The sequence below is a fragment of the Sander vitreus genome, chromosome 4 (assembly GCF_031162955.1).
Source record: "Sander vitreus isolate 19-12246 chromosome 4, sanVit1, whole genome shotgun sequence".
Taxonomy (NCBI): domain Eukaryota; kingdom Metazoa; phylum Chordata; class Actinopteri; order Perciformes; family Percidae; genus Sander; species Sander vitreus.
In genome coordinates this window covers 1,514,599-1,541,592 of record NC_135858.1, presented here as the reverse complement: position 1 = coordinate 1,541,592, position 26,994 = coordinate 1,514,599, and the positions used below count along the sequence as shown (strand labels likewise).

The window sequence follows — 26,994 nt, the reverse complement described above, 5'->3', positions numbered from 1 at the left end:
CCAGCTACCAGTCCACCACCATACGTTGGTCTGTATGGGGACTTGAACCAACAACCCTCCAGACCCCTGAGCTACATAAATTACAGTTAACTTTCTTTTACTGGGAAATACACTTGGAAGCCATGAAGGAAGAGAATTTGATAGTGATGATTTTGTAAGGTGATTTTTAGTTCTTCTGATATGAACATTATTCTACACTAAAGTCAGTAAGGGCTGAAACTAACGATTAGTTTCACTGTCGATCAATCTGTCGATTATTTTCTCGATTAAAGGTGCTGTAGGTAGGATTGTGAAGATCCAGGCTTCTCAGTCCCTCCCTCCCTTTCCGCTAAAGCCCAAAACGGTCTCCTAAGCCCCTCCCACCACAAGGGAGAATGAATGTGTGTGCATGAGCAGTGATTGACACGCAGTTAGACACCCCTCCTGGCCCTGATTGGTGCATCTGAACAGTTAGACACCCCCCCTGGCCCTGATTGGTGCATCTGAACAGTAAGACCCCCCCCCCCCACCCCCCCGGCCCTGATTGGTGCATCTGAACAGGGAGCTGTGGATGTTTGTAAATCTCTCTCCAGGCTGTAGGTGGAGCCAGAGGAGCTGATTATTTTAATGACCTGCTTCCTGTAGTTCTACTGGAACATAGGGTCAGTTTCAGCAGATATGACTTAGTTAGTTTTATAAGTCTTACCTACTGCACCATTAATAGATTAGTTTGTTTGCTTTATCAAATGTCAGAAAACTGTGAAATATTTGAAAAATGTCAATCAGTGTTTCCAAAAGCCCACCATGACGTCCTCAAATGTCTTGTTTTGTCCACAACTCAAAGATATTCAGTTTACTGTCCCAGAGGAGAGAAGACACTAGAAACATATTCACATCAGAGGATTTTTACTTTTTCTCATAAAAAAATAACTCAAATCGTTTAGTCAATTGTGAAAATAGTTGGCAATTGATTTAACAGTTGACAACTAATCGATTATTCGATATTAGTGATTATTTGATCTTATATTCTATCCTATTATTATTTCATGTACATTATATTGTATCCTTTTACTTCATGTATATTCTGTATGTGTGATGTATGTCTGATATTTCACACACCGGAATTTCCCTTTTTTTTTTTTATCTATCTATCCATCTATCTATCTATCTATCTATCTATCTATCTATCTATCTATCTATCTATCTATCTATCTATCTATCTATCTATCTAATCTGTGCAGCTCTAAGTCAGTCAACCTATTTAGCATTTTCCCTTGCACATTATAGGCCCACAGTTGGACGCTATATAGCATTATTATAACATATCTACATACTAATCTCACTTTACTTCTACTCAACTTTTGAATTTCTTGCACTGTAGCCATGTTCCTTTAATAGCCTACACTTGTTGACTAGCTCTTTTCTTACTATTATTTTTTTACCTTGAATGTGACTGTGAGCAAATGAGGGATCATGGATGTATCAAGAGAACATAAGAGATCAAATAAAGTAGGCTATCTGGGGGATAATAATAATAATAATAATAATAATAATAATAATAATAATAATAATAGATTTTATTTGTAATGCACTTTACATTTGGAGCAAATCTCAAAGTGCTACAGTTAAGATCATAATGGTAAAAACATCTATATAGAATACAAACAGACAGTGAAATGACTTAGGGTTAGTTAAAACTCATAAGTTCTCCTAAAAAGAAATGTTTTTAGTCCTTAAGTCTCAATAGTTTGAGGACTTGAGGGGGCAGTGGGGGTCCTCGGGGTTACAACTGTGCAAACCCCGCCCCCCAGAGAAGTTACTGTGGGAGAAGTAAACTAGCTACACCTCCTCCTCTCTCTACCGACTTTCTAGTCCCCGGTTAGGCTCCTGCCCCACTGCAGAGCCCTGACATTTTAGCACCATGGAACTCCGTTATGTGTTGCTATTTTCCTGCCTTATTATTCCACTGTGCAGTTCGGACACCGATGTGAGCAGCCACTTTGTTTTGGAGCCCTATGATTTCCTCTTCGACAAGGCGGTTGAAGCCTACTATAAGGGCGACTGGTTGACCGTTGTCCTGAACATGGAGAAGGCGCTTAGGAACAAAGCTATGGTCCGCAATGTGAAGGCTCAGTGCCGGCTGAGCTGCGCCAACCAGACCGCTTTCGGTGAACGTCTGTCCGGCTTGGGAGTTCCCATACCGGGGGCCGGGTCTGTGGAGGACCTGGGATTCTTCCAGAAAATCCTGAAACGGGCGGACTGTGTGAACTCCTGCGAGACCGAGAAACTGGGTTACCCAACTCTGCATCAAGTTACTGCAGACGTGGAGCTGGAGTTTAAAAAGAGGACCCCTTATAATTACTTGCAAGCCGCATATTTTAAGGTAACGTTATTTAAATAGGTCAGTAGCCTAATAGACCTTTTCAAAGGAACGCCATTGCTAGGCAACGGCCTGGCCCTTTGTTAATTTCCTATCAGTTGATTTCGAATGTTTATGTTTACAACTGTAAAATGGTCTCTACAGGGCCGTTAGCTACAAATGTCACAGAAATCAGTGCTGTCCTATCACACACAACCAAAATAACGTTAGCCTACATGTTTCCACAAGTTCCTACTAGACATGCAGGCCCAGAACGGAGTGAACAACTTCAACACATTTTAGTTGAGATCTCATTCAAGCTTTGACTCAGAGCTGGTTTGGAGTTGGATACTGTAAATGCCCCAACCCCCCCCAACCAAGACAGCCATGCCACGTCTTTAGGTGGAGTCAACTCCTGTGGAGTCTGACGGTTTTTTTGGGGATCCAGCGGTTTTAAAGGCCTGAAGTGCTGCTTTCAAATGCTTCTGATAAACTCATACTTCATTTCATTTTAGCTTGCACGTAGGATAGGATTAACAGAGCAATTTATATATAATAACAAAATGTGCAAGGGAGGCCAATTAAGCCTAAAAGATCAGCCAAGGCAATGGTGTAGTATTGTAGTAGGTATACTGTACTTTATATATATATATATATATATATATATATATATATATATATATAGTACAGTACACACACACACATATATATATATATAAAGTACAGTATACCCACTACAATACTACACCATAGTATATATATATATATATATATATAAAGTACAGTATACCCACTACAATACTGTACTTTATATATATATATATATATATAAAGTACAGTATACCCACTACAATACTACACCATAATATATATATCTATATATATATATATAGATATATATATAAAGTACAGTATACCCACTACAATACTACACCATAGTATATATATATATATAGTACAGTACACACACACACACACACACACACACACATATATATATATTGGCCAGATATTGGCCAGAATCTGAAAAGGGAACTTTTGAGCATCAACGACTTAATTTTCTACGATGGAAATCCCTTTATTTATCCTGTGTGAAGACGGAAAACACAGATGACAATTCAAAATATATCAAAACTATAATGGAAAGTATGTTGTTATGTGTCATTGGGCATTTTTAAGCGGGTATATGGAAATCCTGGAGCTTTCTTAGTGGGTATACTGCATTTACCTGCGTATCACGTAGACTACACCACTGAGCCAAGGGTCTCCCCAAGTTGCAAAAATGTCAAATACAGAACAATACGTTTCAAAACATAGTAATTTCCCCCTTGAAATACAAACCACAGAAAAAGAAAAATGAATCTAAATGTATCTAAAAATATTAAAATAAACTAGTAACACCATCAAAATTAAAATAAAAGAACAAAGACTCAACCTTACCTATATGCCTGTTCTAGGATTATCTAAACTGCCTACTCCTACTTCATGATGTATACAGCTGTGTTGGCACATTGGAGGACTTTAAACTGTAAAGTGAGATGGGCAAAGATAGACACTTATATGATATACAATATTGTTCTCTTTGCCATTTTTTTTCCCTTCATAATCACAGTTTTCTTGGATAATGTTTATAGTCGAAAATACTACTCTCAGACAGAACTTGAAAGCAGCAATGTAATGGACAAGAAGGAAGAAATATATCTTAAATATCTTAAACATGACTCAACATGAATGCTAATGTTGCTCTGTGTCTAATGGATGTGTAAATAAGCAACTGTTTGCTAACATGTAAGCCATATTAACAGTGTTTACAGTGATAATATATCAATGTTAAGGCTCTGGTCAAAAAAGTGCCTCAGAACACACGGAAGTGACGCCGACTTGAGCGTACGTTCTGCGCATGCGCGGGGCGTAATATGTCTTCATAATCTAATCTGTATTGTCGGCCAAAAAATGAAAACCGGCAGCTGATTGGACGAACGCGTCACGTGGGTCTGGCTTCTCCTGGATTTCAAAACCAGACCATAATGGCGGCTCGTTCAGAATACGATCTCGTATTTTACGAAGATAGTTCATCCGAAACGTGTTTCTGAAAACATTTTAGAAATAGGCCGTGCAGTTGCTGAATCTGTCTTCATTTCAGATCAACAAAGGTCAGTTTAAAATATTTTGTCAGATTTTGAGAAGTGTTCGTCACGCTCATCCCGCTCGTCATTTTCGGTAATTGGTCATTGAGTCTGACTGCCCACTGGCCGATTCAACAAGTCAAATCGGCCAAAATGAAGGCCGACGGCTCCTCCGACAGACGACGGCACGGAGCACACCGAACAGACTCGAGTCACTGACCTCGCCAGACTGTCCGACGGCCGATTATCAGGTTGGTGTGTAGTGGGCTTTAGAGAGACTAAACCCTGTTTGGGAGGCACACAGAAGTGGAAACTATCACACAGCAGCAGTAAACAGTCCTGTCAAATAGGGCCTGTACGGCTTTTGAAGTGGATTACTGATTATCACACCTTCAATCAGAGAGGACGAGCTGACTCCTGTATCTTTTTTTTCCAGATCAATAAGCTGGACAAGGCAGTGGCTGCTGCACACACGTTCTTTGTGGCCAACCCAGATCACGTGGAGATGAAACAGAACCTGGACTACTACAGGATGATGGCAGGAGTACAGCCAGAGGACTTCAAAGATTTGGAGGCCAGGCCACATATGGTGAGAGCAAATGCCTTGTCTGACGAGTTTATGGCCTTTTTGTTCTCTAAGCCTCTAAGGCAGTCTTTAGAGGGGGATTGATTGTCTATAATTTGGTTTCCTTCGTTTGTTTTAGTATATTTCAGAATTGTCAACTGGCCAACTTTAAAGTTTTCAAATAGCTATATGAATGTTTTGGTTGGATGATAGAGTGTGAAACATGGTGGAAATAAAGGCAAAATGTCTCTCAAGTCATTTTATTACCTTGCTATTACCCATAGAATGTATATAAAGCATGGAGGTAGCATCACTGACGTCACCCACTGGTTTTTGGACTGCCGTTTTGAAGCATGGATGTATTATATTCACTTTTGAAGCCTCAGGTTTGGCAATATGGCCGTCGCCATCTTGGTCAACGGTGTCACTGCACGATGTGAGTCGAGTGCAGATGTGAGTAGCCTACAAGATGCTAACGAGAGACTTCTGTAATGTCAAGACAGTAAAAATGGACCTACAACGAAGTTCATTCAATGCTGGCTACAAGTTAGCAATCAGACACAACAAAGGCTGTCACTTGAATGGCGTTTTGAGCTAACGTTAGCAATCAAACAATCATAGATAGCTAAAACGTTTTTGAAATGATTTCCATCTTCTGTTATTGTATGTAAAGAGAAAAGTTTATTTTTTTTATGGATTTCACAAATTTCAGTATGACACGTTATGCCAAACCGTTTAAATCTGAGCATGCGCGACTCACATCTGCACATCGGTCAGTGACAAACGGGACAATTTTTGATGAGAGGGTGGAACTGGGGAGGATGACACGGCAAGGCCAGTGTTGTTTATGGTTGCTGCTGTGCTAAGCTAATGCTAAAGAGGGAAAGTTGCAGATTTTTAACCCTTCTGAAGCGAGCCATTCATCTGCATGTACAACAGTACAGAAAATCGGCTAACTTTTCCCTAACCTACTAGCTAACGCTAGCGGTAGCTAGCTAGCTTGGTTAGTCTCAAGTTTGAGATTTTTGACGAGAGGGTGGAGCTGGGGAGGATGACCCGGCCAAAGCAATGTTGTTAATGGTTGCAATGGCGCTGTCGCTAAACGCTAAAGGGGGAAAGTTGCCGATTTTCAACCCTTCTGAAGCGAGTCATCCAGCGGGAGATTTACGCGGATAAACGCGGACCTCCGGGTTCTGCTGCCATTCATCTGCATACAGCAGCACACAGAAAATCAAAAAACGTTTCGCTTAAGTTACTTGCTAACGCTAGCGGTGACTAGCTAGCTTGGTTGTCAGAATGCTGAACAAGACATTTTTAGGCGACCAAAATGTTCCAATTAACTTTGATGAAGTGAAAACACACAGTGAGAGGCTCAAAGTTTAAGATGAAAACATGGACAACACCCAAAAACAAGTTCAGGTCTATTTGAATGTACACAGTGTTAGCACAGTTAGCATCGCTAAGCCTCTGTCCTGATTGACAGGTCCTACAGCATCCCCTGCTTTATCGTCTATTTAAAAATAAATGGGACCATCATTTACAAAATGAACATCATGCTGTATTGAAGAAGACTTGAAACTAGCGATTGAGGCCATATACTCATTGTGAAAATGTTTGCTGAGGTAATAAAGTAGGGTCATTTTCTCATAGACTTCTATAGAAACAGACTTCTTTTTGGAGCCGGTGGAGTCGCCCCCTGCTGGAAATTAGATAGAATGGTACTTTAAGGTACTTCCATTGGCTTCACTTTTCAGACCCGAAAGCTTTGTCTATTATTTTTTATTATGCTATTACCTAGAAAATGACACTTACACGTCAGCACTAGTAATATTACACAACATCCCCTTTGTAATGGTGACCATAGGACACCTCATTGGATGCCCACTTCCTCTCTCCTCAGGCCGAGTTCCTGCTGGGGAAGAGTTACTACAGCGACGAATCATTCGGCCTGGGGGCTGATCACTTCGAAGTGGCCATTAATGAGTACTTCACTGCCAATAAGGAGTGCAGAGCGCTGTGCGAGGGAGCCTACAACTACGATGGGTACAACTACATGGAGTACAGTGCAGACCTGTTCCAGACCATGACAGGTGAGACAGTACATCGCTGGTTTTTTTGTGCAGAAGAAATTCATATGAAAATTGAGACATTTTTGACCGTTTTCCTTTGTGTACATGTGCTTGTGTGTGTCAGACCACTACATGCAGGTACTGAACTGTAAGCAGCACTGCGCGGTAGAGTTGGCCTCAACTGCTGGCAAAGACAAGCCCTTTGAGGACTTCCTCCCCTCGCTTTTCAACTACCTGCAGTTCTCCTACTACAACAGTGAGTCCAATAGCCCTTCTTCTTTTTCTGCCTGTACTGAGTAGAGTATGCCTTTATCCAATGTCCCTGACTGTAACGTAAGTGGAATTAAAACCTAAATCTACAGAGATTTACAGCATCACGATCACTGATTATGCATATAGCCAGATATATTTCTTAAAAAGTTATGAGGCAGATCTTGGGCTTTTAGGAAAACAAGTTGATGAACTTTTTCCGGAAGCGAGTCATCCAGTGAAGATTGACCCTGCGGGTAAACGGCTACTTGTGCCATTATGGTAATTATTGGTAATTAGGTAGGCAATAGGTAATTATTTTAACCGCCTGCCTCGCAGTCCGCCATTGCACACGTCTGAAAAGACGTATAAGCAAAAAGTACTTTAAACTAAAAATAATGTAAACATTAACCTGATGCATGATACAAAAATATTGTAGGGTCGTTTTGTGTTTGTACAATTTACAGCACAAGTTCTCTGAGAATGTCTTTTATATCCAAACAAAATGGAAACTGAAATTTGCGTAACCTAATTGATATTGAATCGAAATGTGATCGAATCGGGACCTTGTGAATCGGAATGGAATCGATTCGGGAAATAATGGCGATACCCTAGCCTCGTGAGAGCGTCCTGATCTGGCGAGCTCCAGTTTTCCACTCGCAGATCAGTCTGGCATCTTGAGATAGAGAAAATTTGGAGCCGTTCGCCAAACGGCCGACCAATCAGCGTTGTCTTTGAGGCGGGTTTAGGTGTGACGCAACGAGAAGCGACTGTTCAGTCTGAACAACATGGCGGCTTCCACGGATGAGATGAGCGTAGCTATCGCACAAGTTGTATCCGAATTAGAAAGTATTCCTTCATTGAAAGAAGAGCAAAAAACGGCTCTGGAGGCTTTTCTCGGAGGAAAAGATGTTGTTGCTCTTCTTCAGACGTGTACCGTGAAAACTTGGCGGGGGTTGTCGTTGATGAGGTTCATGTCACATACAAATGGTACGTTTAAAAACGTTAGCGTTAGCTACGTTACCTAACTTAATTGTATGTTAAACGATGGCATTAGAAGAACCGCAAGGTCCTTGAAGCCAAACCAACGCTAGCTACGCTAACATAGCTAGCTTCGCTAACATAGCTAGCTTCGTTGATCTGATTGGTTGATTTGGCCCATCCATCACCAACATAGGTGGTGATAGACAGATGGTTTATCCAATCAGCTAACCAGGATTTTTGCCCCTTCCCAAAAGTTCTCCAACGGAAAGTTCCCAGATGGATATGCCGAGCAAATGCGAAGCAATCCATCTGGAGTCAGGTTAGCGATACCCAGCCCTAGTATGAATAATATGTTTGTATATGAACAGAGCCCTGCCAAGTTTCCTAAACACGTGATCCTACAATTTGTGTAGAATAACCCTTTCACCCTCCTCCTTCTGTTCCCTATCTTCAGGTGAGAAGTACGAGCAGGCCATAGAGTGTGCTAAGACCTTCCTGTTGTTCCACCCGGCCGATGTGGTGATGAACCAGAACCTGGCTTATTATTCAGTAGTGCTGGGTGAAGACAAGGCAGCAACTATATCAGCCAGACAGGTACAGTCGGTCTATCTTACTATAACTACATTTAGTAGAGGCTTTTGTCCAAAGCACCTTGTGAGTGCAGTTATTTTTAGCAATGTATTATCTGAACCCATAATGATCAGCAGTAAATCAGCTCACACAACATGCGGGGAGAGAAAAATAGCCTCCATTAGGACTCAAATATACTCAAGGGCACAAAAGAGACGCTGAAAAAGCACTGATGTTAATCTAAAGCACAAACACGTTTGCTGCCTTTTAAAGAAGCTATAAGTATGATTTTGAATGCCGCAGGCTCTAAATGTCCACAGTCTGCACTATTTATAGTGGTGTAAGAGGGTTGTTGATCAATACTAATGATGATGAATGATGCAGAGATGTCTGGCTCTCACAACTGATCTCACTTTCGAGCCTGTGCTCCGTTTCGGAGTAAAAACAGGTGTGGGTGATTCTTCTCCCCAAAAAAACCCTAACACCAAATGGATTACTTTCCCTGCATGTGTATACATTTATAGTTATTGGTTGTTCTGCTTTCCATAATAATGAATGTTAACAAAGTAATTGGAAATGTAAAGTACGAGGTGATCTAAATTTGAGGGGTGGATCTACCTAAACAAATAAATGAAAAAAAATGGCACTTGGTGCGAATATGAAGAAAGGCCCTACAGGTAAAACAGAATACCTTGTTGACTGCTCTCCTGAAAAGAAGTTCCTAAATCCTTACAGTCCTTGAAAGTCTCTTATACTGTCCGCCTTGGCCTCTGACATCAACTATTATAACTCTGACTGCCGTAACATCTGCTCATGGTAGATTGAACACAGTCCATTAGCAAATTAGGGCTGTGTATTGGCAAGAATCTGGCGATACGATACGTATCACGATACATGGCTCACGATTCAATATATTGCAATATATTTCGATACTGTGCGTAAGGCGATATATTGGGATTTTTTTAAAGTATAATTTTAGAAAAACTGATATTTAAATAAAGACATGCTGTGCATAAAAGTCAAAGAAGTTTACATTAGGTAAACAATTCAGTACACAGAAAATCAAACTGCCAGTTTGGGATTGTGGTTCACAGGTTCTTAGTGAGCTGATGTTTATATGCTAAAGTAGGCCAAAGTCGTAGCCTACAAAGAGATAGTATGGAGTCGTGAGAAAGCATGGAGTCGTAGTCTACAAAGTCTCTAGAGTCTTTGCTCTGTGACAAAACCAGCAGAACGCTGCCCTCAGAACGTTGGTTCGTGTGTTGTAGTTCTTTCTGGGGGATGTTGGTGTTGGTACGTACGCGGTGATAAAACTACTATCCCGTGATAAATGCAATACCTGCCCGCGAAATACGTCTGCGTCTCCTCAGAGTTTGTTAAAGTTCGGCTAGGCCTACGTGTGGAAAATGGGAAAGTGTACTTTAAACGAGACATGGCTAGATCACAGCGATTTCCGCTGTTGGTTACAAGCGGTACCCATTGTTTTGTTAATGTGTCGTGTAGGTCTTAAATTTCAATCTTTATGGTCTTAAAATGTCTTGAAAAGGTCTTCAATTTGACTTACTAAAACCTGCAAGAACCCTGTATTTACTGCATGAGATAAACCATGAATTTACTGTGAATTAGGCGTTAATCATGCATCATGAACACAGCATCTACGTCACTGCACTGACAGTTGAATTGTTTACCTCTAGGTGGTGAAACAGCACATTCAGCAGTCCATACTGGAAAAAGAGCTGCTCTACTTTGGATACGAAGCCTTCGGAATCACATTTGTAGATCCAGTGAGTGAATCAATCATTGGTTATTGATCACATTGTGCTTATTTGATGCAGGGGGTTTCATGCAGGATGGTAATCGACTTGTGCCCTTTTACTTTCATTTTGCATTCAGGACACATGGACTCCTGAAGATGTCATGCCTAAGAAACTGAGAGACAAGCAGAAGTAAGATTGAAGACGCTGCCACACACACACACACACACACACACATTTGTGCATGGCAAGAATCGATGTATTGTCATGTTGTGGCCTCTGTGATTCTACCTTTTTGTGTACGTGTCTCAGAGCCGACAGAGAGACCGCAGCGAGGATAACAGAGGAAATAGGAAACCTAATGAAGGAGATTGAGACTCTGGTTGAGGAGAAGAAGAAGGATTCCTCAGATATTGCAATGATAATAACGCAGCCAGAAGGTGAATATTTCACCCAGATGTTTTGTGAGAAGCTGGTGCATTTGTCCCAAATAGACCGAATCACAATCAATCACAAAAAATGATGAGCTGATTTGCGGGGATATATGCAGGGTCCAAAATTCTTTCTGTTCTTCTGTCAGGTCACATAGATACATCATAATCATTTTTTGTTGTTAATGACATGTCCGAAAAGGAGTGGGAAGAAGTATACACTTGTCTAATCTCACTCCTTCCCCATGAAACAGTTTTAATTATTTAACAAACTTCCTCCGTCACACTTTTTTCCAATTCTCTTACGAAATAGAATTTATTTCTCATATATTCTCATCAGTTATGTATTATAATTTCCTGCATATTTGTTTATTTTACACAAAATATTATATTGATATATTTTAGTATCATAAATATGAATTCATTCAGAAATTCAACATCCAATCCAATCGCTCCTTCTCGTGGCTGCCTGCACGTGCACTTTCCCTGGCCTCATGGCTGCAACGTGTGCTCTCTTCATCTACTCTATAACATAAAAAGGGGACAAAAAGGTTGTATTTTCTTTGTGCGTATAAAATAACAGAAACAATAAAAGTTTAAATGCACTAAAGCTATACCTCCGAAGATTGGGTTGCGCTGGAGGCCCGGCGCTGGCATATTACGTGGAGGATTTCACTGCTGCTGCTGCCAGCACTCTCGGCTTTCTCATGATGAGTTTGTGCTCTAATATTCGGGACAATTAGGGCAGGATTCGGGATTTGGGAAAACTGCTTGGATTTCGGGACTGTCACGAATTGTTTCGGGACGTCTTGTCACCCAAATTCCAGCATTTATCTCATGAAAGAACAGTACACATAATAATAAAAAGAGGAATTAAAAAATGTTGAACCAAATGTTACACCACACAATCAACTAAGTATTTCACATTCGATTAATCGCGGTCTTCACGATTAGCTAATCGCATTCTTTCAAATCGCGATTTTGATTTGAAAACGATCAATTGTTCAGCGCTAATCTCCAGCCTAACGTTAGTGAAAAGTGTTGACATATGAAAGCGTTGAACATGCATTTTAGATGAAGGAGACGGGAGTATATCCATGTCTGGCCCCCGTTTGCTTAGCGCCTGTTAAATTGTACGTACGGGACGCAGGAGTTTTCCACCCGGAAGTTATTGTAAACAAACATTGTGATTGGTCTATAGGCTCATGATCTAGGATTTTATATTTCATGTCTAAACAAACTATACAGTAAAAACTAAACAGTAACTGTGAAAGTCAAAGGCTCAGTATTTGACAGTTCCACTTTAAATCTCCTTGATCCTGTGATATTTCTCCTCGAGGTGGTGCTCTGTTGTATGACGACATCAAGGTTACCATGACGTCCAATCAGCTGAACGGCTCCCAGCGGGTGCTGCTGGATGGGGTGATCAGTGATGACGAGTGCAGGGAGTTGCACCGCCTCTCCAATGTGAGTTATCATCTAATGCAGTGGTTCTCAAACTTTTTTCAATAATGTAGCCCTTTTGAATTGTTTCTTTAAACCAAGTACCCCCTAATCATTTTCGGTAGAAAAAAAAGTCTATATAAACAGGAACAGTACAGCGCTGTCAGCGATAGATTTACTAAACAGCCTTGTAACTGAAAAAAAAAAACATTTAAATGTTGTACTGTAAACTGTAAACTGTAAAAAAGACAAAAACTTGGAAAAAGATGGTAGAAAGAAGGAAGGAAGGAAGGCAAGAATAGGTCGAAATATTATCAAAAACTTCAAAAACAGTGACATAAGAAGAAAAAAGCGAGAAACTTGTTAAAAAAGTAGAAGGACAGTAGAAGGAAGGAAGGCAAGAATAGGTCCAAAGAAGGCGACACAAATGTCACTTTTTTGGTAGGAAAAAAAAAAAAGTCTACATAAAGAGGAACAACAACAACAGCTTTGTAACTATTAAACATGTTAAATAGCTCACGTAGACTACCTCCTGCAGTCCTCCAAAGTACCCCTAGGGGGGACACGTACCCCCATTTGAGAAACAGTGCTCTAATGCCTACCATAGACAAGAAGACTTAGAGATAGATAGATAAATACATAGATAGATAGATAGATACTGTAGATAGATATATAGATAGATAGATAGATAGATAGATAGATAGATAGATAGATAGATAGATAGATAGATAGATAGATAGATAGATAGATAGAGAGATAGATAGATGGATGGATGGATGGATAGATAGATAGATAGATAGATAGATAGAGTACTGTAGATAGATAGATAGATAGATAGATAGATAGAGAGATAGAGAGATAGATGGATGGATAGATATATACTGTAGATAGATAGAGAGATAGATGGATGGATGGATAGATAGATAGATACTGTAGATAGATAGATAGAGAGATAGATAGATGGATGGATGGATGGATAGATAGATACTTTATTGATCACCAAGGGGAAATTCAAGAACAGACTTTTAAAAGACTAAAGTCTGACGCCATCTCACATCTAACGTTAACAAATAATGTGGCCAGTTAGCTCAGTTGGTAGAGTGGGGGCACATATATGGAGGTGTATGCCTCGACGAAGAAGGTCTAGGGTTCGAGTCCAACCTGTGACAATTTCCTGCATGTCTTCCCCCCCCCTCTCTCCCCTTTCATGTCTATCTGTTCTTTCCATTAAAGGCAGAAATTCCCCAAAAGAAAGAATATCTTTGAGTTGTGGACAAAACAAGACATCTGAGGACGACATCTTAGGCTTGGGGAAACACTGATTGACATTTTTCACCATTTTCTGACATTTTAGAGACCAATCGACAATGTAAATAATCGTTAGTTGCAGCCCTAGTCAATATTTAAACTGAATTACTATATTAACTGTGTATCAAATTAGAGATGTTCCGATACCGATACCAGTATCGGAATACTATACGATACTGCCTAAAATGCTGGTATCGGCAAGTACTGTAGTTGATGCACCGATCCGATACCCAGCATCATGTCAACAAACCCAAACTAAGATACTTCTAATACGTCCCTGTCACAAACCGAGCACCCAGGAGAATAGTGAAAGGTTGAATATATGTTGCATGTTAAGGCGCCGACACACCAACCGACCACCGATAATCGGCCGTCGACAGTCTGGCGAGGTCGGTGACTCGAGTCTGTTCGGTGTGTTCCGTGCCGTCGTCAGTCGGAGGGGCCGTCGGCCTTCATTTTGGCCGACCTGACGGAAATAACGAGCAGGATGAGCGTGACTAAGCCTCTCAAAATCTGACGAAAATCTTTTAAACTGACCTTTGTCGATCTGAAATGAAGACAGATTCAGCAACTGCACGGCCTATATTTCGCTTAACACGTTTCGGTGAACTGTCTTCGGAAAATATGAGATTGTATTCTGAATGAGCCACCATTATGCCCGGTTGAAAAATCCGGGAGCAGCCAAACCCACGTGACTCGTTCATCCAATCAGCTGCCGGTTTTCATTTTTTGGGCGATGATACAGATTAGCGCCGCCTGCTGTTTTGGAGACGTATTACACGCTCAAGATGGCGTCGCTTCAGTGTGTTCTGAGGCACTTTTTGGACCTCGGGAGCTGACTGATCAGTCCGACTGCCTTTTCTGCCAACGGTCAGCCGTCGGGTTGGTGTGTCAGGGGCTTTATATGTTACATTTACACTGTTTAGAAAAAGTCCGCTCCATTTTTCCTTTTCAGTTGCGTTGCGTTGTGGTATACGGGAGTAAAATGTAGGACACGTCATAGGTACACTCAAATTAGCAGTGCATTGTGGGTATTTTATAGTGGACTATATAGTGAATGAAATTTACCGCGGACAATTTGAACAGCACTACAAAATGGCGAACACACTATATAGTGATAGGGAACGGTTTGAACACAGCTATGGTTTGTGTTTGTTCATGTTTCAAAGAGTGTAACAACAATGATAGCAATCATATCACATCCATACAGGGATAGTAGTATATAGCTGTTAAAACGTAAAATATATGTATTTTTTTAACACACTGGTATCGGATCGGTACTCGGTATCGGCCGATACGCAAATCAGGTATCAGAATCAGCATCGGGAAGCAAAACAGACCATCTGTAATTGAAGTGAGTGTGTGAGTCCATCATGTCAGAGTGTTGATGTTGTGCATATTCCCCAGGCTGCTGCTCTGAAAGGTGACGGCTACAGCGGGCGCCCTTCCCCCCACACCCCCAGTGAGATGTTCCAGGGAGTCACTGTCCTGAAGGCCGTGAAGGTCTGTAGTCCCGCTCACTATAAACAGCATTTACAGTTTTTGATTCAATTCAAGTGCATTTACAGTGTTAAATCATAACGGAAGTTATCTCAGGACACTTTACAGATACAGTAGGTCTAAACCACATCAAATATGTCCACTTTTTCCATTTGCCTGAAGAAGACCCAGCAGAGAGAGAGAGCGAGAGACAGAGAGCGACAGAGAGAGAGAATATATTTAGTCAGACCTGTGATGTTCTCATTACAGAACAGCCCCCCAAAAACTTTAAACATACAACGTGAACAACGTTAATTAACTAGAACTTTTCATGAAAACAGTCACATTAAAAGATGTTGACCTACGCTGGTTTCATCCTCGTAGCGTCTGTTAAAGTGAAATGGTGTTTCCACCTCCTGCAGCTCGGACAGGAGGGGGCGGTTCCACTGAAGAGCGCTCGCCTGTTCTTCGACATCAGTGAGAAGGTGAAGAAGGTGTTGGGGTCGTACTTCCGCCTCGACGCTCCGCTCTACTTCTCCTACTCCCACCTGGTCTGTCGCTCCGCCATCGATGGTAAGAAATTAGAGGCTCATCCACTACTGCCGATTCAAAGTACTTCTCCCTAGTTTTGTCTCCAGTGATGATGATGATGATGTTGTGGATTGGTCTTTTCTGTTGGTTCATTCATAGTCTATATCCTCGACGTTCCACTTCCGGGATTGCTCCGGTGCCGCAGGAAATTCCACCGGATGCGTGTCTTTTCACGGATGTCCGTTTCTTTCCTCTTTCTTTGTGTTGGCGTTCTAGCCTCCGGTGGATTTGTGAGGACTATGGTTAGCTTCTCCTCAGATCTCTGCAGGGTAAATCCAGACAGATAGCTAGACTATCTGTCCAATCAGAGTTTTCTGTTAGCCTGGTTGACACCAGACCCTTCTCAGTTGTAACTGAGAAGGGTCTGGGCAAGCTTCATTCACAGCCCATTTCCAAAGGGGCGTCACCAACGGACGCCGCTCAAATGCCTCTGGGCGCAATGGATAGTCCTTCAACCAATCAGACCAACGATCCGGGTGACGTAGCAGCGACAAACAAAACTTTTAAACCACTAAGAAGGCTAGACACAACATGAGACTTTGCTCCAAGTATCACCAGGGACTCTACACCTTAACCAAAGCACTGACAACATTGGTTGTGTTCAGAGTTTACTAAAAAGAAAGGTTTTGACAACTCACTGTAGCTGTTGTTGTTTCCGCTCGCAGCCAATCTCAAAATGCGAATGAACGGACTCCAGAGGAGGAAATGTCATTCTTATATGAGGCTCCTTTTTCAACTACAAGGTCAATATTGTTTTTCACTAACGACAAAACAACGAATAATCCATGTATTTATATGGAACTAAGCTTTAGGAGCTTTCCGTCTCTACTCTCCTACCTGTTACGTTGCATTCAGAGATCGACTCTTTTTGACTGGCGAGATGGACGACGACCGGAAAAACCAACAGCTACAGTGAGTTGTTAAAACTAGAGATGTTCGGTATCGGCTCCGATACTGCCTAAAACGCTGGTATCGGTATCGGGGAGTACTGGAGTTACTGCACCGATCAGATACCACGTAATAAAGCACTAAAGAAAATCTACGTTAAAGTAGTTTATGTATGTTCTTTTTCCGTTATAACTGACTGGAGAATAGAAGAACGTTCTGGGGCGTTCATTGTTTGTGTTTGTTCACGTTTCACAAAGAGTCTAACCTGAGCCAGACCGACAACAAAGATAGAAATCATATCACATCCATACAGGGATAGTAGTATACAGCTGTTATACATCATATCATCCATACAGGGATAGTAGTATACAGCTGTTATACATCATATCATCCATACAGGGATAGTAGTATACAGCTGTTATACATCATATCATCCATACAGGGATAGTAGTATACAGCTGTTATACATCATATCATCCATACAGGGATAGTAGTATACAGCTGTTATACATCATGACTGACTTAGGCAGACATCGTGACTGTTGCTATATTTTTTATTTGCTCACCATTTGCATGTGTTTCTCAAATTTTAAGTGAGAATCTAATACAACGTTAAGATATTTTACCCTCGAGACCTTCCCCAGTAAGCTTTATTACCAGCTAGTCGCTAACTTTGTCTGCTGGTGACCAGGTTGCTGCGAGCAGGGTCCACGTTGGCTAAAAAGAATCTGGGTGCTGTACTCCGGGCAGGTGACGCTGGTTGGACCTGTGTTTTAACTTCTCTCTGCTCTCTGTTGTTTATTCAGAGAAGCAGGAGGACCGTAAGGACCTGAGTCACCCTGTTCACGTGGACAACTGTGTGCTGGTCTCTGAGCTCAACAAGTGTTTAAAGGAACCTCCTGCATACACATACAGAGACTACAGGTGAGTGCACACACGCACACACACACACACGCGCACACACACACACACACACACACACACACACACACACACACACACACACACACACACACACACACACACACACACACACACACTAACTAAATGCCTAACCTTAACCCTTACCCTCACCCTAACCAGAACCTCATTCTAACCACACACACACACACACACACACACACACACACACACACATGCACACAAACGCGCACACGCACACACACACACACACACACACTAACTAAATCCCTAACCTTAACCCTTACCCTCACCCTAACCAGAACCTCATTCTAACCACACACACACACACACACACACACACACACACACACACACACACACACACACACACACACACACACACACACACATACACACAAACGCGCACACACACGCACACACACACACACACACACACACACACACACACACACACACACACACACACACACACACACACACACACACACACACACACACAGTCATGACAAGCACCGACATAACGTCCTAATGTCTCTCTACCTCAGTGCTATCCTTTATCTAAACGATGACTTTGAGGGAGGAGATTTCATTTTCACTGAGTTGGATGCTAAAACAGTCACGGTAAATATTCAGCTTTTCTTTCTCCATAATCTTATTTCAACGTGTGCTGTACGTGTAAACACAAACAATAATGAATGTCAAGCTTCGCTGCTATTAAATGTAACATGTTCTCTATTTCCGGACTTCTCCAGGCCGAGGTGCGTCCACAGTGCGGCCGCGTGGTCGGGTTCGGGGCGGGGCAGGAAAACCCCCACGGTGTCAGAGCCGTCACCAAGGGTCAGAGGTGCGCTGTGGCGCTTTGGTTCACTCTGGATCCAACTCACGAGGAAATGGTACGGACCATCTCTGTGGACTAACATCAGCATAACTGGGAAGCGCTCTGCAAATCGTAGTTTCTACCAACAGCATCCGTTAGTGGATAAAGTAAAGAATTCAGTTTACTGATTGTTTTGCAGTAAACTATAAGTCAAAGTTGCTATGTTTGTGGCCGGGTTGGCCCAGTGGGTAGAGCAGGCGCACAAAATTGCTATGTTTTATGTGCTATACTTGTAAGAGAAACACAAAAAATGAAAACTTGTTGAAGAGGGAAATTCTGACAACTGCAAAAGTCTCCCTCCTAATATCTCAGAGTAATAGTATTGAGTTTGTACCATTCGTAGCCTAGAAATCTAGACGCACCCTGCAGGGTCGTCTAGCAACTCTCCGTTGGCTTGTGAGCTGGAAAAGCCAAATTCTGGTCAGACCAATCACATCGTGTATAGAGTCGGTGGGCGGGGCTTAACATAATAATGGTTCCGCGTGAATTCCCTGCTACTTGAAAACAAAGAAGATGGCTGCTGCTGCTGGAGAACAGCGGTCTTTGGAATTGGCTTTGGCCGCGACTCTGGAAGACTTGGAGTTCAGCTTTTCTTTGAGAAAAGAACAAAGAACGGCACTGAAGTCATTCTTAAAAAAGGAAGATGTGTTCGGAGTTTAAAGTGTAATCTATCAGCTAGCGTTGCTCTGATTGGTTGTAGCGCTATCCTATTGCGTGCAGAGGGAATCTGAAAGACAACCTTTTATCCCGCCCCTCTGATTGAGCCCAGCCAATGGGGAGTTCCCAGACCCAACATCTGGATGTGGGTCTGGCTTGTCAGGCTAGACGAAACGAGGCAAAGCATAAATAATATAATATGATATGCTTTTATCCTGATTCCTTCACGATACATGGGTGCCGGTGCGATATGTATTGCGATTTTCATTTATCGCGATTATCGCGAGTATTGCGATTTTCTTTTCTTTTCTTTAACAAAAACAATAAAAAGTGAATAAAACACTTCTAGATACAATAAATCATGAGACATTTCTAAAAACTAATTTTCTAAAAAAAAGTCTGACATTTATTTCATTTGTAAATGAAAACATAATGTGGATTTTCTGCATGTTCTGCTGGAAAAGGACATGAAGTAGAGGTACCGTATACACAGAATATATTTGGATCAATCATTGGTCTAAAAATTAATAAAACATATCCATTCTGGGGAAAAGACTTGATTTTAAAAAAACTACGAAAACAATCACAAAACATACGTGAATGGATTGTTTTTCCCCACCCCCCAGACTGATCTCATGAAGTGGCGTATGTGTGACACGCCAATCCGTACGCCATTATTGGCGTGTTATCAAGACGCATACTGGCTTTTTAGCGTCTTTATCAACGCTGTTTGGCCTCCGTTGACTTACATTACCTTGCGATTGCGTGTGAATTGACGCCGTAGGGAGGTTGGTCGGGGGGGAGGATGGGTCAAACACAGAACTTTCACCCAGGAGACCGGGGATCAGGTCCCGTTTCCTTCGTGTCCTACGTGTCACGTCTCCTAAAGTCAACCGTCGCTTTCTTCTCGCGGTAACACGCAAAGTGGCGTGTATGTTTATGTTCGCTGTATACAGCGTAGACATACACGCAGATAGCTCAAAATGCGTACAGATAACACGCCACTTGGCATCAGAAAGTGGACGTGTATGTTTATGCAAAGTCATGATATCACGTTGCCACCCCCGACTAGCCAGTGGGTAATTTTCTACAAACATCCACATCATGACTCTAATCCAGTCTGAATAAGAGTTTTCTTTGTCTGCCTCTGGACTTGACATTTTGATTCTTGCCAATTGTGCATTCTGTTTCCCCCTCAAATGTTTACTTTTTCTGTCCTGTAGGAGAGAATCCAAGCTCAGGATATGCTGAAGATGTTTTCGACCCCTGTGAACGAGGAGTTCATCCAAACAGAGGCGAGTGACACCGCCAAGCCCCAGCTGACAAAAGCCGAACCTCCCACACAGGCCGACCGGGAGAAAGCAGACGATAAGCAAGAAGATCAACCAGCAGAGCAGAAGCCGGACGCACCAGCAGACGCGCAGGCCGACAAACCAGCTGACTCGCCAACGGACGAAGTAGAGGCTAAACCGGCCAGCGAAACAAAAGCCAAAGCTGCTCCGAAAGCCAAGGCCAAAGCCGGAGCCCAAGCAAAGACCAAGACGGCAGACAAAGTCAAACCTGCGGCTAAAAAAGATGCAAAGCAGACGGTTAAAACACAAGCCAAGCAGGTAGTCAAAAAGGACGCCAAACCAGCGGCGAAAAAGACAGTAAAAGTTGCCGCCAAGACAGCTAGCGCTGACACCGCGTCGGCCTCGGACTCTCAGAAGGGCAAGGAGGAGCTGTGATCTAAACAGCACCTGTGACTGTGTCTGTGCTGTTTATTTTCCTATTTTTTCTACCTTTTCTGACATGGTCCTCTCTGTGGGTGGTTGAATGAAAACGGAGGGAAAGGTTGAGTTAGTAAAACGTTTCACTGCAGATTAGGGGTGCACGATGTCACGATTCGATTCAGTATCGATTTTACACAGTATGTAAATGTAGTTACTTTTCCCATGTGATTGCATGTGATTGCATGTGAATCAATTTTTTTTTGCACACCCCTACTGCAGATTTCGCTGAAATCGCTAATACGTGACAATCAAACTGACAATCTGCTAGAATGCCCAAATCAATGGAACCATCATTGTTTGGCATCCAACATTTATGGGTATGTATAGATGGTTCATCTCAGTTTTGAATGTAAATGAATTTCTGTGTATTATCAGTGTACTAGGTTTGTGGAGGACTTAGGTGAATATATTTGGCTGTGGGTTTAGGGATCTTCTCAAGAAAATGTGACGTTTTTTTCAATAAAAAAACAAAATGCTATTTCACCTCCCTTTGGACCATTATTATTACCATATCTGTGTCTAAAACGTTGGAAACTAAACCAACTATACTATAATCATTACATCTGAGAAAAGTCATTTTATAAGCTTTATAATGGAAGAGAAAACCCTAATTATGTTTCTGATATTTGTGATGTTATTTTATAATAATAATAGTAATAGTTTATACTCGGTGCGGCCTCTAGCTCACCCAGTAAGAGCGTTCGCCCCATGTTGGCGGAGTCCTGCAGCGGGCAGGGTTCTGACCTGCTGCCCTTTGCTGCGTGTCATTCCCCGTCTCTCTCTCCCCCTTTCATGTCTATCCACTTTCTAATAAAGGGAAAAGCCCCAAAAAATAATACTTTATTAATCCCACAAGGTGGAAATTACAATGTTTTCATTCTGTTGTTATTACACATAGGCCTGAATTACACACACATGCTCAGTACCTCTACATGCACTAAGGGAGAGGTGTCAGAGTGGGGGGGCTGCCCATGGAAAAGGCGCCCCGAGCAGTTGGTTGCTCAAGAGCACCTTGGCAGTGCCCAGGAGGTGAACTGGCACATCTCCAGCTACCTGTCCACCACCATACTTGGGGCCGTATGGGGACTTGAACCAGCGACCCTCCAGTTCCCAACCCAACTCCCTACAGACTAGAGGTGTTGAAATTAGTCAAATAATCTCTGAGCTCTGCAGAATGTTTGGTTTTTGAAGCTTGAAAAGCTATGAATTAAATATCCTATATGGCTTTAATAGTAAAAATGTATTTGACGCATCGTGATGCATCGAGATTGAAGATTCACACCTCTACTACGGACTGAGCTACTGCCCCCCCACATGGAACCAGTCACAGGTGGGTTACAGAGGGATTTGGGGAAAATATGCACCAAACTTTTCTGTTGAGGAAAACCTCAAATCAACCGTGTGAATGGTTGAAATAAAAGGGATGTGAGTTTTCATTCAAAAACAATGCAGTACTCGGAGCCAACACTGGGTGTCAGGATGGAAACATTGTTCAGTAATCCGTCCCGATCTCACTACACATTCAAAAAAAACCATAACAAATTCACTTTAGTGAACTTCACGGTTTTTGGAAGTCCTGCTGTGATTGGATTTCACCCTGAATAATTTAAAGCCCATGTGCTCATTGTTCTACTGACTTCTTTGAAGCTCAGCACATTTCAAAACTGTCACATTATAAATCTCAGAGCCTGCATGGGAAAACCAACATGTTTAAGTTTGAAGTGTTGGCCGACACTGACGTATCTGGTTTCTCTGTGGACACTGCTGTTGGGATTTAATTAAATTTGGATGTTTGCTCCTCGCAAAAGATATATTACCAGTTCTCTCGATCTCAACCATTACGTTTTCCCCAAAGAGCTTGGAACAAAGTACAAAGTACATTTCTTTGACACTTTACTTGAGAATTTTCAAATCATGCCACTTTATACTTCACTACATTTGCATTTACTACATTACATTTACATAATTAACAGCTATAATAGTTACTTTGCAGAATAACATTACACACAAACGTAATCCGTTTAAACAAGATGATGGTTTGTTCTCAATGAATGGGCCCAATATATTTACTGTTCATATACATACACAGTAGTAAATGCTGCGTACATTTTAATGCATCAATAATCAAATCATATTTTTGTCGGCTTTTCCCTTTATTTGATAGTGACAGTGGATAGACAGGAAAGGTGGGAGAGAGATGGGGGGGGTGACACGCAGCAAAGGGCCGCAGGTCAGACTCAAGCTTACATGGGGCGCCATTCTACTGGGTGAGCTAGAGGTCGCCCCAATAATCAAATAATAGGATATATAGAATAGTATTTGCATAATGCATATTTTTATTTTTGATACTTCAAGAACATTTTTGCTGATAATACTTTCCATTTAGGTTCATACTTGACTCAAAGACTTAATTCAAGTTAGATGATTTAATATGAGGATATGGGGAACTAGTCAAAGACTTTGCAGCAGCATTCTGGACCACGTATATCTGGTCCAGGGTTGTCCTGTTAAAGGAATAGTTTCTATGACATTCTGGGAAACACTTATTTGCCTTCAAGAGTCAGATGAGAACATGAATACCACTCTACTAGAATACTGTCTAAGAGTGGTATTAATCCTCTCACTCTTGCCAAGAAAGTGAAAACCGTATTTTCCCAAACTGTTACACTATTGAAAAGGAAGTTAATTAGTCTCTGATAGATCAGTTGTTCCTTGTCACGTGAGCCCTTAAATAATGCAATGTGTATTTGTGACCCCTCGTCACAGCCTATGGTCTTAGTGTGGGAATGAACTGTGAGCAATATTTTTTTGGCTTGAAAGATATAGTAAGGAATGTTAATCCAGTACACTTTTAGTCAAATTCAGCGATATCTCCTCACGGTCGCCTAGCTCTATAGTGTCTGTGTTCGCTGAAAATAAATCCTGTGTTGGGTGCCCGGATGTCTCAGCTGGTAGAGCAGGCGCCCATGTATAGAGGGTTTACTCCTCGATGCAGCGGGCCCGGGTTCGACTCCGACCTGCGGCCCTTTGCTGCATGTCACCCCCCCCCTCTCCTTTCGTGTCTTCAGCTGTCCTGTCAATCATAGGCGCCGATACCGTGGCTGCTCCGGAGATTGAGCCCCCACTGTAATTGTTTGGCAGTTGAAATAAATGCGGCAGCGTAAACAACATATACATATCATTACCTATCACAGTAAGTTGATATTGCGAGCAATTTGAAATCGTGTTTGCGTCCACCTGATTAATGTAAGTCAAACATTCACTCTCTTTTCTCTCGACCAACTCCTGAGATAAATAACAATGTTCACCAGCTAGTCTCTAACTGTGTCTGTCTGCTGTCTGCTGCTGAGTAGTGTACAGTCGATAATGTACAGCTTTTATTGGGTGGAAACTGCTGCGGCTAAAAATGGTGCTATGAGAGCGGTGAGAGCGAACCAAAACCAAAACAGCAAAGTAATTAGCTATGGCAGGGGTGTCAAACTCATTTTAGTTCATGGGCCACATCCCCCTAATTTGATCTCAAGTGGGTCAGACCAGTAAACCTCTCCAGAACTTTATCTGCCACAGAGTTTCTTGTCAGCTTGATGTTGGCAAACGCTAGTTGCTTCTGCTACGACAGCGTTCTAAGGCCTGGCCCACGCGCCGTATGTTTGACACCCCTGATCTATAGGATCATCACTACACAAGCACATTATAAAAAACATTGATTATAGCTGCTGTAGTATCCAGTATTTGGGAACCGCAGGTCTAGATGGAAATAAATGATATTACATTTCATTTGCCTGAAGCTTTCATCCAAGCGACTTCCAATAAGTGTAGTCAACCATTAAGTTACAAACTCAGAACAGCAAGTAGATTACATTAGTTTCAAATAAGCCAAACTACAAAGTGCAACATGCAACATGTCGGAAGAGATGTGTTCATGGCCTGCGGTGGAAGCTGTCCGGATGTCAGTAGGGAGCTCTTTCCACCATTTCGTAGCCAGGACAGCTAACAGTCGGGATATAAAAGCATGAATGATCATCTACATCTCAGCTTTTCATGTCTCCATTTACATGAGTATACATGGGCCCTTTATTAATGTCTGTTGTAACGTCTGGAGTCGGTGCGGAGGAAGCTATGACTCTCAGATATGTGAAGTGATGTCTGTGTAGGTTTAGCATGTGGATGAAGTCATGCCAGCACAGAGAGGCCATCTGGACACACACACACACACACACACACACACACACACACACACACACACACACACACACACACACACACACACACACACACACACACACACACACACACAGACACAGACACACAGCACAGTTTTGATGCTTTGTTGTTGGGTTTTTTGGCCCAAATAATAAGCACAAAGCAGTAGTAGCTTCAGTGAGTAGTATAGAGTGTTTGCAAGTTATCACCAAGACCAGAGTGTATTGAGACCGAGGCAGGACCAAGACTTTGAGGGGTTAAGACCGAGTCAAGACCAAGGTCAGACCAGTGCGAGTCCCACACTGCATGACACGATAACAACGTGGAAAATGCTAACCATAGGCACTCCTCAAAATAAACTGAAAGATCCACATTCCCATAAAAAACACCCACTGGAAACAAGTTAAGATTCGTCTTCATTCACCTCTTTTATTGCCATAAGTGTATCGTGAGAAATGGCTCGATGGTGTTTTAAGCCCCCACCGTCGACTTCAAGCCAGCACTGCGACTGTTGACTTCAAGGCACCTAACCTTAACCCTACCCTTGCCTAACCCTAGTGCCTTCCATGCAGCGCTGCCTGGAAGACGACGTTCGGGGCTGAAATAATCAAAAAGGCAGTTGTGTGTTTGACTGGTCCTCTTTATCTGAGACCGAGACCAGGCAGAGTAAAAGTGTGGTTGATTCAGAGACGAGACCTTCAAAAAGTGATCTCAAGACCGGTCACGACGTACTACAACACTGCCCACTGCTGCCCTACATATGAAGTCCAAGACTGTGTGTGTGTGTGTGTGTGTGTGTGTGTGTGTGTGTGTGTGTGTGTGTGTGTGTGAAAGATTCTTTCAATTCCGTTCAAAAACTGCAGTCAGAGCTGACGCAGAACCCTTCTTCTGAAACACATGCGTGCGATGCAAATCTACACCCACTCCTCCACCAACACACACACACACACACACACACACACACACACACACACACACACACACACACACACACACACACACAGTCCATGTAAACACAGACACAAATATAAGCACATGAGATCTTCTCAAAGAATTTGCAACAAGTCCCGTGTTGATTTGCCTTGATTTTAGTTTGATTGAGCTCCTAGTGTGATAAATGTAAAGGGCAGATGGACTCACACTGTCATGCATTAACCATCTCCCAGCCTCCTACAGGACAGAATACATGCCCAGGACCCCTCTGCTCTGCTGCAGGGTGTGGTGTAGTGTGTGCGTGTGTGTGTGTGTGGTGTACTGTCAGTGCTTTCTTTGTATCTTCTTACTCTTGTTTGATAGAAAGAGGGAGAGAAAAACACACAGGCCACTTTGTTTTTCTGTGTATTTGTGGCCTATGGAGTTGACCATTGTTTCTCCTAAAGAGAGTAGGAGAAAGAAGAAGGGGGGAGGTTTGAGAGTACAGTAGACAACGGAGGTCTAGTCCGTGATTGGTACAGCTGTCTCTGACTGCTCTGCCCACAGCTACACCACATTTCAATACATTTTCATATGTATCAATTTGTCATTCAATATGTATCAATATGTATTTTTCCTCTTTAAACACCACAAACTGTGTGTGAGTGCAGTGCTATAGGCCGGTGTTTGTGTGTGTGTGTGTGTGTGTGTGTGTGTGTGTGTGTGTGTGTGTGTATGTGTGTACCACAGGTCATTCCTTGTTGCCATGGCGACATGGTGGGCATGGAGACGGAGGTGGCAGGTTGGGGTCAGCAACAGCGGGGCGTGGAGCTGAGATTAACTGTGACTCCGGA

The 26,994-nt window shown here is 42.2% G+C and overlaps 1 protein-coding gene across 1 annotated transcript; it reads left to right on the top strand.

Moving 5' to 3' along the window:
* Positions 1–1,794: 1,794 nt before the first annotated feature.
* p3h1 (prolyl 3-hydroxylase 1) lies at positions 1,795–21,091 on the top strand. The gene is made up of 15 exons (XM_078247655.1): positions 1,795–2,362; positions 4,901–5,053; positions 6,930–7,119; positions 7,223–7,354; positions 8,786–8,925; positions 10,596–10,685; positions 10,795–10,847; positions 10,968–11,095; positions 12,426–12,553; positions 15,245–15,340; positions 15,739–15,889; positions 17,602–17,719; positions 18,265–18,340; positions 18,472–18,612; positions 20,477–21,091. The coding sequence occupies exons 1-15, from the start codon at positions 1,901–1,903 to the stop codon at positions 20,978–20,980; spliced, it is 2,562 nt and encodes an 853-aa protein (XP_078103781.1). The 5' UTR covers positions 1,795–1,900; the 3' UTR covers positions 20,981–21,091.
* Positions 21,092–26,994: the final 5,903 nt, after the last annotated feature.

What these genes read in the sequence shown, in the direction of transcription:
- p3h1 (XM_078247655.1), top strand. Translation starts at nt 1,901, where the DNA reads ATGGAACTCCGTTATGTGTTGCTATTTTCCTGCCTTATTATTCCACTG. An exon ending in GATAATAACGCAGCCAGAAG is followed by an intron (nt 11,096 to 12,425) that starts GTGAATATTTCA and finishes TTTCTCCTCGAG; the next exon opens with GTGGTGCTCTGTTGTATGAC. An exon ending in CTGTCGCTCCGCCATCGATG is followed by an intron (nt 15,890 to 17,601) that starts GTAAGAAATTAG and finishes TTGTTTATTCAG; the next exon opens with AGAAGCAGGAGGACCGTAAG.